This window comes from Cydia splendana, chromosome 27, assembly GCF_910591565.1.
Source record: "Cydia splendana chromosome 27, ilCydSple1.2, whole genome shotgun sequence".
NCBI lineage: Eukaryota > Metazoa > Arthropoda > Insecta > Lepidoptera > Tortricidae > Cydia > Cydia splendana.
The window spans coordinates 6,945,294-6,959,785 of NC_085986.1; the positions used below are offsets into that span (position 1 = coordinate 6,945,294).

Below are 14,492 nucleotides of genomic sequence, written 5' to 3' on the forward strand. Positions count from 1 at the left end.
TATTTTTTGACCCCCCCTCCCCCTTGGGGCCCATTTCTCGAATGGTATTAGACTAATATTATTAGTTCACGAACTGTCAAATCGTATGGGTAACCATGGCAACACACTAATATTATTAGTCTAATATCATTCGAGAAATATGCCCTTGGTGGTTTTTGGCTACTGCAACCATAGAGGAATCCTCTAGACGGAGTTTAGAGCTATTATTTCATGAAACCGATGCTGCCAAAAATACTGGGGTGCGGGGGACGAGGTGAGCGAGTCCCGTGCCGTGATTGGTCCGTTCAAAGACACGGACGTCACACAAAGACACTTTCGACTCGAAAATGGTGTAAAACTACCGTATTTGTGACAGAGGGGGTAGAGCTACTATGCTCAGTCTGTGACTCCAACATAACCTCACGTGTATTTTATTGAATTTTTTCCATCCGACCGGTCAAGGCCACGCGCTCCAAAATTTCGTAAAATAGACTCGCTATTTTGAAGTGCGGAGTGAAGATTTATGTTTAACGAAACGAAGGATTTTTTTCTTAGTTTCGTTCACTGTAGAAAAATACACGTGAGGTCTCCTTATACCCCCCCTCCCCCAACGTGATCTGTTGTGATTTTTTCGAACCTCGCGCGCGTGATTTGTGCAGAAGCCCTAAGAAGTGTTCATAAGACGGTGAGAAAGGATGGAACTTACTCTTCAACTTGGCGTTTTCCCTCTCCATCCTGACCAGGAGTACAGTCTGGTCGATGGCCATCTTCCACAGCAGCCGTAGCTCCTCCTTACTCCTCTTGCCGGGCCGGGGGGACGGTAGGCCCAGGAGATTAGCGGGAGTCAGGTCTCCGGCTAAAACAGAAGATTGTCATTTAAAACTTTGTACAGATAAGTCATTGGTAATAGGGGGTATTACTGCAATGTTCTGCCGCCAGAGTGCAGCACTAAGCTAGCTAGTAAACCATAGAGTAACTTATACATACTGTACTTTAAACTGTTTTTTTTTTACTAGTTTTCACAGACAATAAAATATGACATTGATGCATCAAGGCGGTTTGTTAACAAGGGCCTACCGGGAAACGTGAAAATCTACATTTAGTTATCTGCCTCTTTATCGCTCGAATATGCAAGAGTGATAGAGAGGTTAGAGAACGAAATTTCGCGGTAGACCCCCAGATTGTGACGGATAATGGTAGTGGCGCCACCTACGCAGAGTTTCGCGTAATATTCCCTATTGGGATCCCAGATAATACCGATTTTATATAATAAATAATACCGATACCAGGGAATACCAGATATTTTTTAGAGCTTGTAGTCTATACTTACACCATTCTTATATTCTAGAATACTTATATTCTTATACAACCTACCTTCGCATTGGACGTCAGTAGGTTGTAAGACCTTTTCATAGATGGCCTGTCGCCAGGTAGCGTCGTGTTCAGCGCCCGCTTCAGTCGGCGCTGGACGGTTGTCGCTTACTTTCAAAAATCTGCGAAGAGATGAGTAATCTAAAAATGGAAGAAAGTACAAAGCCAGATACCTATTGTAATGTCTTACCCAGCCTAAGTTCTACTATAGAAGCTTTATAACCTGAAATACTGAAATTTTCCTCAGTTTTCTCTATTATTGAAACCTTTGGAAAATAATACTGAAATTTAGTATATAAGGGTCTAGGCTAGAGGGGATGAAGTATAAAATAAACAAGGTATTGAATGCTAACGAATTTGATTTATTGCATTCAAATATATTAAGTTTGCAAGCTGAATGAATATAATAATTTATAAGCTCTATATCCAATGACGTCTAGTTAGGACACATTAGGATATACCGCCTTGATTGCTAGGGCCAAATACCTAAGTCAGGAAAACAAGACGGGACAAAAACCTGACTGCCCAAGTTTAACCTGTACACAAACATAATAAAATATGTCACAGTAATAAATAAAACCTTATGTAAATATATAAGGAAAGTATGCCAAGATCATCTAGTTGGGAAATATAGACCAACATTATGACAAGTAATAACCAAAGCTCTCCGAGGTGTGAGCCATGCTACCACATAACATAAAATCTGGAATATGTTCCAACAAGCACAATACATATTCTAAATATTTTCTAATACGTAATTAGCAACGTAATATACGAGATTTAACAGATAACGCTCCTAAAATAAGATGAAACTAACATGTCAAAAGATAATAAATATAACGCTCCTAGACAATTCATAAAACCCTATCAAAATAACGGAATTTTATTTATTAACAAAAGATTATTTATTGTAAACCCTACATTCTTCCTATAAAATGGGTGTCTGAAAATTATGAAATCAAGTAAGTTTTAAATCTGTTTGAGTCCATATGTTTAAATATGAAAATAGGTTGTAACAAGTTCTATTAATAAAATATAGTAGATTAAGATTTATTATTAACTTATGATGTGAATGGCATATTAACATTATTCCAAAATATATTATAATAGGTAAGTTTAGGAATGTGAAAAGGAGAGTAATCTGGCTTCTTACAATTTTATCTTTAATAGAACAGCGTTGTTAAATAAAATAACTGATTGCAATCAACCATAAGGCCACTTTGTGTGCCCTATAAAATTACTGTGCATATGCCGCTACCATAAGCAACTATGTCTGAACTGTAGTCCCATTGTGATCCACTCCACGCAATACCAGAGAAGTAAAAGTCATGTAGACGTACATTCAAATGCGCAACCCTCAGGTGGTCCCTATCCAACCCTAGTGGGGTGTTACATAGTAACTTGCATAGTATGCAATCCCTTGGGTATATAAAATCGATCATGCTAACCATGTTGGGTTCGTCATATTATTCGACTTAGGCGTCGGACGTGCATTTGACTGTACTACCTTCTGGTAAAACCCTATCAACCTAACGTACATGCAGAGCACCCAATAGATTTGCGTATTGGAGTAATTCACATATGGATGAGACAAACAAGTAGACCTGAAACAGAGTCTAGTAAGTAATGAATAGACAAATAGTGCCCAAGAGAGAGACAATATACACAGCAATGATATAAGAGTCGCCCCAAATATCATGAGATCAGTCATTTCATTATTTTATATTAGAGTTTACTCGAAAGTAGAATAGAACTACTAAAAGTAGAATAGAAGCCAGTTGGATTAGGGTTTGTTACCTTTACCCAACATACAACAAAAGGCTAAGCATTCATAATACAGGTTTGAATCCAGATTGAATCATACTGAATAGACACTTATAATAAAGTTGTCCTCATTACTGAGCTTGTGGTAAAACTCAATAATGATTCAGTTATAGGAGTATACCAGGTTGATGAAATACGTCCACGTGTTTTATTATAGGGCCTGTCCTTGTTTCTATGAAGGGTGTCCCGTCTTTGGCCTCCGGCACTGAAGGGATCTTTGAAAAGGGATCACTTCAGTGGTTGTAGCACGTTCAGTGGAGCTAAGCTAAGTATATTGATTGCATTAATCTTATGATTCATGCAATACGTTTACCAACCTCCCCTCACATAGAGGTTCGTGCACCCTGGAGCTGATATAGGCTGCTGGTCGGAATCTGATTGGATCTGAATAAATCCCTTTAGATCCTTACAAGACGCCTTTCACCTCCCTGGCGAGAAATCTGTATTCATCGTTTGCTGGTACAAGCCATTAAAGACTCCTTTATATACTTATTGGTAGGACTATATATATTTATAGGACGAGATGGTTCTGTATCGGAGTCAATGATGATACACAGGTTATTGGCGGGGCGCTAACCCCTTTGCCCGTTCATAGATAACTGAATCATTATTGAGTTTTACCACAAGCTCAGTAATGAGGACAACTTTATTATAAGTGTCTATTCAGTATGATTCAATCTGGATTCAAACCTGTATTATGAATGCTTAGCCTTTTGTTGTATGTTGGGTAAAGGTAACAAACCCTAATCCAACTGGCTTCTATTCTACTTTTAGTAGTTCTATTCTACTTTCGAGTAAACTCTAATATAAAATAATGAAATGACTGATCTCATGATATTTGGGGCGACTCTTATATCATTGCTGTGTATATTGTCTCTCTCTTGGGCACTATTTGTCTATTCATTACTTACTAGACTCTGTTTCAGGTCTACTTGTTTGTCTCATCCATATGTGAATTACTCCAATACGCAAATCTATTGGGTGCTCTGCATGTACGTTAGGTTGATAGGGTTTTACCAGAAGGTAGTACAGTCAAATGCACGTCCGACGCCTAAGTCGAATAATATGACGAACCCAACATGGTTAGCATGATCGATTTTATATACCCAAGGGATTGCATACTATGCAAGTTACTATGTAACACCCCACTAGGGTTGGATAGGGACCACCTGAGGGTTGCGCATTTGAATGTACGTCTACATGACTTTTACTTCTCTGGTATTGCGTGGAGTGGATCACAATGGGACTACAGTTCAGACATAGTTGCTTATGGTAGCGGCATATGCACAGTAATTTTATAGGGCACACAAAGTGGCCTTATGGTTGATTGCAATCAGTTATTTTATTTAACAACGCTGTTCTATTAAAGATAAAATTGTAAGAAGCCAGATTACTCTCCTTTTCACATTCCTAAACTTACCTATTATAATATATTTTGGAATAATGTTAATATGCCATTCACATCATAAGTTAATAATAAATCTTAATCTACTATATTTTATTAATAGAACTTGTTACAACCTATTTTCATATTTAAACATATGGACTCAAACAGATTTAAAACTTACTTGATTTCATAATTTTCAGACACCCATTTTATAGGAAGAATGTAGGGTTTACAATAAATAATCTTTTGTTAATAAATAAAATTCCGTTATTTTGATAGGGTTTTATGAATTGTCTAGGAGCGTTATATTTATTATCTTTTGACATGTTAGTTTCATCTTATTTTAGGAGCGTTATCTGTTAAATCTCGTATATTACGTTGCTAATTACGTATTAGAAAATATTTAGAATATGTATTGTGCTTGTTGGAACATATTCCAGATTTTATGTTATGTGGTAGCATGGCTCACACCTCGGAGAGCTTTGGTTATTACTTGTCATAATGTTGGTCTATATTTCCCAACTAGATGATCTTGGCATACTTTCCTTATATATTTACATAAGGTTTTATTTATTACTGTGACATATTTTATTATGTTTGTGTACAGGTTAAACTTGGGCAGTCAGGTTTTTGTCCCGTCTTGTTTTCCTGACTTAGGTATTTGGCCCTAGCAATCAAGGCGGTATATCCTAATGTGTCCTAACTAGACGTCATTGGATATAGAGCTTATAAATTATTATATTCATTCAGCTTGCAAACTTAATATATTTGAATGCAATAAATCAAATTCGTTAGCATTCAATACCTTGTTTATTTTATACTTCATCCCCTCTAGCCTAGACCCTTATATACTAAATTTCAGTATTATTTTCCAAAGGTTTCAATAATAGAGAAAACTGAGGAAAATTTCAGTATTTCAGGTTATAAAGCTTCTATAGTAGAACTTAGGCTGGGTAAGACATTACAATAGGTATCTGGCTTTGTACTTTCTTCCATTTTTAGATTACTCATCTCTTCGCAGATTTTTGAAAGTAAGCGACAACCGTCCAGCGCCGACTGAAGCGGGCGCTGAACACGACGCTACCTGGCGACAGGCCATCTATGAAAAGGTCTTACAACCTACTGACGTCCAATGCGAAGGTAGGTTGTATAAGAATATAAGTATTCTAGAATATAAGAATGGTGTAAGTATAGACTACAAGCTCTAAAAAATATCTGGTATTCCCTGGTATCGGTATTATTTATTATATAAAATCGGTATTATCTGGGATCCCAATAGGGAATATTACGCGAAACTCTGCGTAGGTGGCGCCACTACCATTATCCGTCACAATCTGGGGGTCTACCGCGAAATTTCGTTCTCTAACCTCTCTATCACTCTTGCATATTCGAGCGATAAAGAGGCAGATAACTAAATGTAGATTTTCACGTTTCCCGGTAGGCCCTTGTTAACAAACCGCCTTGATGCATCAATGTCATATTTTATTGTCTGTGAAAACTAGTAAAAAAAAAACAGTTTAAAGTACAGTATGTATAAGTTACTCTATGGTTTACTAGCTAGCTTAGTGCTGCACTCTGGCGGCAGAACATTGCAGTAATACCCCCTATTACCAATGACTTATCTGTACAAAGTTTTAAATGACAATCTTCTGTTTTAGCCGGAGACCTGACTCCCGCTAATCTCCTGGGCCTACCGTCCCCCCGGCCCGGCAAGAGGAGTAAGGAGGAGCTACGGCTGCTGTGGAAGATGGCCATCGACCAGACTGTACTCCTGGTCAGGATGGAGAGGGAAAACGCCAAGTTGAAGAGTAAGTTCCATCCTTTCTCACCGTCTTATGAACACTTCTTAGGGCTTCTGCACAAATCACGCGCGCGAGGTTCGAAAAAATCACAACAGATCACGTTGGGGGAGGGGGGGTATAAGGAGACCTCACGTGTATTTTTCTACAGTGAACGAAACTAAGAAAAAAATCCTTCGTTTCGTTAAACATAAATCTTCACTCCGCACTTCAAAATAGCGAGTCTATTTTACGAAATTTTGGAGCGCGTGGCCTTGACCGGTCGGATGGAAAAAATTCAATAAAATACACGTGAGGTTATGTTGGAGTCACAGACTGAGCATAGTAGCTCTACCCCCTCTGTCACAAATACGGTAGTTTTACACCATTTTCGAGTCGAAAGTGTCTTTGTGTGACGTCCGTGTCTTTGAACGGACCAATCACGGCACGGGACTCGCTCACCTCGTCCCCCGCACCCCAGTATTTTTGGCAGCATCGGTTTCATGAAATAATAGCTCTAAACTCCGTCTAGAGGATTCCTCTATGGTTGCAGTAGCCAAAAACCACCAAGGGCATATTTCTCGAATGATATTAGACTAATAATATTAGTGTGTTGCCATGGTTACCCATACGATTTGACAGTTCGTGAACTAATAATATTAGTCTAATACCATTCGAGAAATGGGCCCCAAGGGGGAGGGGGGGTCAAAAAATAACCGAAAACACCTCGCGTGATTTGTGCACAACCCCTTATGGGCTGAAACTTCACAGACATGCAAGTCGGGTGACATGACGGTGCAATATTGTGGCACCGAACTGATCTGATGATGGACACAGGAGGTGGCCATAGGAACTCTGTGATAAAACAACGCAACCTAATTGTGTTTCGGTTTGTTAGAATTGTCTCGATGAGTATTAGTTGCCTGTGGAAAAAAAAGTACACTCAGCGATAAAAGCTTGTATTATCCAAAAACAATTTTTTGTCACAAAACTTTTTATTTTTATTTGCTTGAAGTATCCAATTTTTTGACAAATTTATTTTTGTTTCTGTTACAGAAAGCGAAGAAACCTCAGCAGTGCGTCGTATAAAGCTGGAATACGTGGAGCTAGGCGCATGTGACACCGGCGTCGCGTCCATGTGGGACTCGCTCCTGGCGTCCAGGGACCGCTCACAACCTGTGGCTAAAGTTGATAGACATATGTTGACACAGGCTGTCATACAAGGTGAGATATCTAATACATTATGCAGAATAAATAAAAAATTAAATATATCATACGAAGGAACATACATGTGGTTAACATACAGATGTAGTGAATAATTATTTTCCATCGTATTTTCACGGAAACGTACGTGTCTTCCTATTTCAGTCAGTCTCGACACAAAAAGTACTGACGTTGACGTTGACATGACAAATACGAACGTTTCCGGGAAAATACGATGGAAAACAATTATGCACTACATCTAATTGCGTAAAAATACTTTCTATAATGTTAATATCCAGAGAGGAAAATGAGGACTAAGTTTTTATGAAGAAGCGATCGCCCCCTTTCCTCTTAATATGTACCTGTTTCATAAAATTCCATCTTCCAGGGGTCCCTCGCATGAGCCGCGGCCTGGTGTGGTACTTCCTCGCCGAGCAGGCCTGTCTGCGCTCCCCCCCTCCGGACCCTAAGCAGTACCCGCGCTACCAGACCCCCTACAAGACCTTATTAGCCGGTCTGACGAAGCATCAGCACGCCATACTTATAGACTTGGGTAAGTGTAATAATACAAGACCTTAAACCTACAAGTACACTAAACTGTAATCACATAGGTACCTAGTACCTAGGGTTGCCAACTTTTTTTTGGTGGAATATAGTATTTTCCAGAATAAGGCATCAAAAATATAGTACACTTCAAAAAAATATAGTACTTTTAGATAAAATACTAAACATGAGTGTAATATACGTTTAATCGGAAATATAGTATTTTAGCGTACTATAAATTATATAGTATTTTTCCAAAAGTATATAGTACAGAGAGCCAAAATATAGTACAATACTATATAATATAGTACGGTTGGCAACCCTACTAGTACCTACTGTTCACTTTGGGCTCCCAACTCTATACTATCCTCCTAAAGCCCAAACATACAAATGAAAAAAACCGGGCAAGTGCGAGTCGGACTCGCGCACGAAGGGTTCCGTACCATAATGCAAAAAAAAAAACAAAAAAAAAACGGTCACCCATCCAAATACTGACCACTCCCGACGTTGCTTAACTTTGGTCAAAAATCACGTTTGTTGTATGGGAGCCCCATTTAAATCTTTATTTTATTCTGTTTTTAGTATTTGTTGTTATAGCGGCAACAGAAATACATCATCTGTGAAAATTTCAACTGTCTAGCTATCACGGTTCGTGAGATACAGCCTGGTTACAGACGGACGGACGGACGGACGGACGGACGGACGGACGGACAGCGAAGTCTTAGTAATAGGGTCCCGTTTTACCCTTTGGGTACGGAACCCTAAAAATGAACAAGTGTTTTTCGTCGTTTAAAAATAGAACGAAACAAAGCAAAAGCGACTCTGTTCCAATTGAATATGATTTAAATTTCATCGAACAGAAGAAGTGCTATAGGTAGGACCTTGGGCCTTAGGAGGCTATAATGACTTCTTACGAAACGCTTTAGTCAACTGCACAACTGGGGTTGTGCACAAATCACGCGAGGTGTTTTCGGCTACTTTTTGACCCCCCTCCCCACCCCCAAATAACCTCACGTGTATTTCTTTAAAATTTTTCTATCCGACAGGCCACGTGCTCCAAAATTTCGTAAAATAGACTCGTTATTGAAGCACGGAGTGAAGTTTTTTTTTATTTTTTTTTAACCTCGCGTGATTATTGCACAAGCCCTAATGAATTCGAACAATCACGTGTCGCCGGATAGAACAAAAGATATCCACGCGCTACTATTTAATGAATAAGAAGATTAAGAAGTGAGTTGATGCCCTTTTGTACTATATTTTTATCTACTAGAAACTTACCTAATTTTGTTTAATTATTTAGGTTTTACAGTAGAAAAAGTATTGTATGAAATAGTGGTATAATCAAGCTTTTCAATCTCGTACCTTACGTAGGCCACTCAGCAAGCTTCGTGGCCTAACAACGGTACTCGACTGAAAAGCTCACACATATCACGATATATCACGATTGAATAATAATTTAATAAATTTTTTAACATTTATTTTTGTGTATAAAGCCAGTTACCTGATAGCTACAAGAGTTACGCGAATTTACTCGAAACATTTTATCAAGAAACTAAAACCTAACCTTGATTAACTTGAGGATAAAGCATAATTCTAGAATAAACGAACACCAAAGAGATTCATGATTCTCTTTGTCCAGATTGTACCTGGTCTAACATATCTCCTTGTAAATCAGCGCGGTAACATTGCCAGTGTGATGAATACATTTTACTTGAGATTTGGGCCAGGCACGATCCGTGATTTACTTATTGGTTAAAAAGGAAGAAACCAGCGGCGGTAGCACGGTCGCATTTTTATCGCCTGTCACCATGCCTGTCACGTTCTAACAAGTGCGAAAGTGACGGGGATAGTGACAGACGATAAAAATGGAACCATGCTGCCACCGCAGGATGAAACCTGTTGCGGATTTCATCATTGGTTTGTTTAAGACGAAGCCTGTTACTGATTTGCTGTGGTAGCTAGCTGGGTGCCTAGCCAAGATGCCAATTGTTTGCGCCGTAGCGAACGAAACGCTAATGTCTTTCTGTCTAATATGGAAGAGTGTTAGAGAGAGACGACCGTTTTGTTCGCTACGTCGCAAATACCGATATGTTACTTTTTTTAAAGATCTTTGTTAGTCACATCATCTCTCTTACATGTCCATCATGGGCGAGTTGACAGGTTCCTCCTTGATCTCCTCTTCCTCCTCCTCAGCTGGCGGGGTCATGTTCGAAAGTTTCGGTGACGGAGGCGGTTCTGTTGGTAATAAGTTGTAATATATTTTATTTATTACTACCATCAAAGTTGTTATTTCAATTTCAAAATTTCAAAATTATTTATTTCATGTGATTTAGGTACACACATAGCAATGTATGTATGCATGTAAACACTTTATTGTACAGGATGGCCCAAAAATACGTTGACAACGTTTTTTCTAATTATTTCATTAAGTTCTTACGTAACTAGTACAAAGTAAGTTAAAAATTAAAACTACAGTCTTTTTATGCAACATAAATTAATTGTCTTATAAATAGCCTCCTTTCGCTTTGATACACAAACGCAAACGTTTGTTAAAATTTTCAACAAAATGCCGCAGCTATTTTGTCCCATTATTTGGCAAGTGTTGCTGTTAGAGCGTTTACACTTTTGTGTTTAGTAGCACAGGCCCTTGTCTCTAAGATTGACCACAAACTATAATCTATTGGATTTATATCAGGCGAGTAGCGTGGCCGCTCTTTTGAACTTATGAATCCGGAAAAATATCTATGCGCCACTGCTAATTTTCCCTCTAAAAGCAGCACTTACCAAAGAATGGGACAAAATATGCTTGAAGGAGCTGCGGCATTTCGTTGAAAATTTTAACAAACATTTGCGACGCAAAGTCACTTTGCGTTTGTGTATCAAAGCGAAAGGAGGATATTTTGAAGACAATTAATTTTGGTTGCATAAAAAGACTGTAGTTTTAATTTTTAACTTACTTTGTACTAGTTACGTATGTACTTAATAAAATAATTAGATCCTGTACATAAGACAGATTACAAACACAATAAAAACAAAATATAAACAATGTACAAAAGCGAACTGATCCCTTATCGGGATCTCTTCGAGTCAACCTTAGTTATATTGTTTTTCCACTACCTCACAGTTCCCGATTAGACAGTTCTAGAGTTTGTGGCTTTTAGGGGACGGCACGCGAGGTGGACAAATGGCAGTTCTTTCATTTCCATCTGTCCCCGGCGATCAAATATGAAAAGGAAACCTAAATGGTTACACAGGATTTTTTTTTTCGTGAACGTTCTGTGTATAGAATGAGCTAATGCCGAGGTTTTATCGGGTTATTTAACAAAAATGTAGGTATAGGTTATTAAAGGGTCATCGGCTACAAAGTTCCCGGGATGTGATGAACGCGTCTTTGACTCAATCACACAAGGTATACGCAGCTGATTCTCTTTTTTATTTCGAAGATTAATTTTTATGTATCTGTGTTTTTTAAATATTATTATCATAGTATTTTATGTAATTCGACATTAGGAGAGCTTATACATCTCTAAGTATACAAAAAAAATCAGCTCTCTAGCATTAGCCAAGCCGAAACTACGAAGGTTCGAAAATACAACGAAACGTGCCGAGAAAACATATGCACTGCCTTTTGTCCTTTGTCTCGTCTTGGCGGGGGAACGGCCGTGGCCCCAGATATATACTATACGTTAGTTTGAATTGGTGGTTGCAGTTAGTTGTATTTTATAATTGTTGATGTATTTTGACATTGGAAATGTCTTTTCGTTCGCTCCAGTATAGGGTCCGATTTCACGAAAAAGTGCGATCCCCTTATATCTCGGAAAGTTGTGAAGATATGATATTAAAAAATAGCTGTAAGGTGCAAAAATAATTATTCGAGAAAGTCAAAAACGAAAAAAGTTATGGTCGAAATAGTGAAAATTAAAATTCAATTTTTTCCAAATTTTTGATTTTGGTGATCGATAATTTGGAAACGAAGAATGATATCAAAAATTTGAGAAAAACGGCTCTGGACAATTTAGTCAGCTACAATTTGAGGCTAAAACAAAGACGATCGGGTTAAGGGTTTGCCCTGTAGCCTAACCTTAAAATAGTCAAAAAGTCGGAATGCACTATTCGACAATCTATGTATTATTCTGGTGGTGGAAATAGAAATAGAGATAGAGGTAGAGGTAGAGGTAGAGGTAGAGGTAGAAATAGAAATAGAAATAATTTTACTCGTGAGCACAAACACAAAATAAAAACTTATACAGAGAAACATAAAAAAGAAAAAGTGCCACGAAATGGTCTCACCTCAGGATGGCGGCTGCTAGCAAATAGCTGATGCTGAACCCTGGCAGTACCTAGTGGAGCTCGGGTTTAATACAACATAAGCACACGCTGTTTTGGTCATCGGACTCGTCTCGATGAGCACTTAGGAGAGTAGTACCCAAGATAGAGCTGATGCTGAACCCTGGCTGTACCTAAAGGAACTCAGGTTTGTTGCAATATAGGCACACGCTGTTTTGGTCATCCGACTCGTCTTGATGAGCACTTAGGAGAGTAGTACCCAAGATAGAGCTGATGCTGAACCCTGGTTGTACCTAGCGGAACTCAGGTTTGGTGCAACATAGGCACGCGCTGTTTTGGACATCCGATTCGTCATGATGATCACATGGTAGAGCATTACCCAAGATTGCTGATGCTGAACCCTGGTAGTACCTATTGGAACTCAGGTTTGGTGCAACATAGACAAACGCTGTTATGGTCATCTCTCGTCGCGTCAAACTGCTGTCAAGAAAATTTCATATCTTGCAGCAAATGGGCCGCTGCCGATCAAGACTCGAGTGACGATAACGGCGATGTGGCTACCACTTCTCGAGTTGACTACGGATTTGCCGTGTAATAATTTTCTTGTACTTTGAACATTAATATATCCTGCTTATTAATCGAAAAATGAAATATGTACCTATACTTATGCGCCACGGCGACAGTTATTCAAACTACGATACGCGTGTGGAAATTTTGCAATTTGTTTGTTCACATGCGTTATGTCCAGGATACTTGTGTTAATCTAAGAATAAAATAATTATCATTCAACGTTGTAGTTTTATTTTGTAACTTTTTCCTTATCCAGACTTTCTCGTCGCTCAGCGACAATATTTTTTCGAATTCCGTAGATTCATTTCCAATGTGCTCGATAGTCGTGTGAGGCACGAAATCTGTGAATTTTTTTGCTTGTATGTAAATTCAATGTTGACGTGTATAAGTGCCCTTGTGGCCTATTTGCTGTATGAATGTTGAAGTTGAATGAGTCCTTGGCAAAATTCCCGATTTGTAGAGTCAACCTTAGTTATATTGTTTTTCCACTACCTCACAGTTCCCGATTAGACAGTTGTATAGTTGTGGGTTATAGGGGACGGCACGCGAGGAGGACAAATGGGAGTAGTTTCATTCCCATCTGTCCCCGGCTGTCAAGAATAAGAAGGAAATCTGAACATAGAGAAATATAGTAAGACCGGAAAGTCTAATGCTCAACAACATAAGACTTTCCGGTCGGTGCTACATCTATTGTCATTAGACAGTACTACTACTACTACTTAAAGTACTGATAATTCCGCTACTCGGTGCTAGATGTCGACTATGAAAATACTATTTTTTTTGGTACCAAAACTGATGTATGGCGTGAGCACTCTTGTCTAACTATATTTCTCAAAGATCTGAATGGTTGCGCACTGTGGTGTTAGAGGAATTTTCTTCCGTGAACGTTCTGTCTATAAAATGAGGGTTTTATCGGTATTTGTAGAATCAAGTCAAAACTTACCGCTTCCATTGAGAACAGCCGGTGACAGCGACTTGCACCGCGTCAGGTCAGGAGACAGCAACTCTGACACGGACGGCTCCGACGACGTGTCTAGTATTGGAGGGGTTGGTAGGGGGGATGGTTCCTGAAACCGTCAGTAGATTGGTAAGGTCAATGTGGGGAAGAATGTAAAATTTATTGCTGGAAGACCGTCACAGGGAAAGAACTTTCGTATTTGTGTAACCTCCTGAGACCCAGAAGCACTTGTTTTGTTTTTGAAATTAGAACCCTTAGTTACACAATAAAAGTTCAAAATAGATTTTGGAATATGTACAAAAAATTGTACGCAGGGACTTAGGAGGATACGTTCGGTCGGACACGGTCAGAAAGGAAGAGCTTCACTCCTACTCTACCGACCTTCTGTAAGTGAAGTATGTGTACAAACGCAAGAGTTAAAACGCCTTTTTGTCACTTTAATGAGATGTAAAGGGTACACCGAGCGGATGCTGCCGTTGCCCGTGTCATGGGACGCACGCAGAGGCAGCACCCGCCAGGGTCTATTGAGAGTTGATGGAATCTAAAATGAACTAGGCTATTGGGCGAAAGCGATGAAACAAATACTGGGCTA

At 38.9% G+C, this 14,492-nt stretch overlaps 3 protein-coding genes across 3 annotated transcripts in view; 2 read left to right on the forward strand and 1 right to left on the reverse strand.

Annotated features, from left to right (window-relative positions):
• LOC134803752 (acidic fibroblast growth factor intracellular-binding protein) overlaps positions 1-14,492 on the forward strand; it is a 104,367-nt gene that overhangs the window by 24,232 nt on the left and 65,643 nt on the right. The window lies entirely within an intron of this gene.
• Positions 1-14,492, reverse strand: part of LOC134803793 (TBC1 domain family member 4-like) — an 87,328-nt gene that overhangs the window by 9,977 nt on the left and 62,859 nt on the right. Inside the window, exons 15-16 of the mRNA XM_063776628.1 lie at positions 1,354-1,472; positions 686-835 (exon numbers count right to left, since the gene is read on the reverse strand). Coding sequence (XP_063632698.1) covers positions 686-835; positions 1,354-1,472 — 269 coding nt within the window. The remainder of the gene's footprint in view (positions 1-685; positions 836-1,353; positions 1,473-14,492) is intronic.
• Positions 5,022-9,160, forward strand: LOC134803652 (TBC1 domain family member 1-like). Its single transcript, XM_063776437.1, has 6 exons — positions 5,022-5,046; positions 5,564-5,701; positions 6,220-6,369; positions 7,396-7,563; positions 7,931-8,095; positions 9,132-9,160. The coding sequence occupies exons 1-6, from the start codon at positions 5,022-5,024 to the stop codon at positions 9,158-9,160; spliced, it is 675 nt and encodes a 224-aa protein (XP_063632507.1).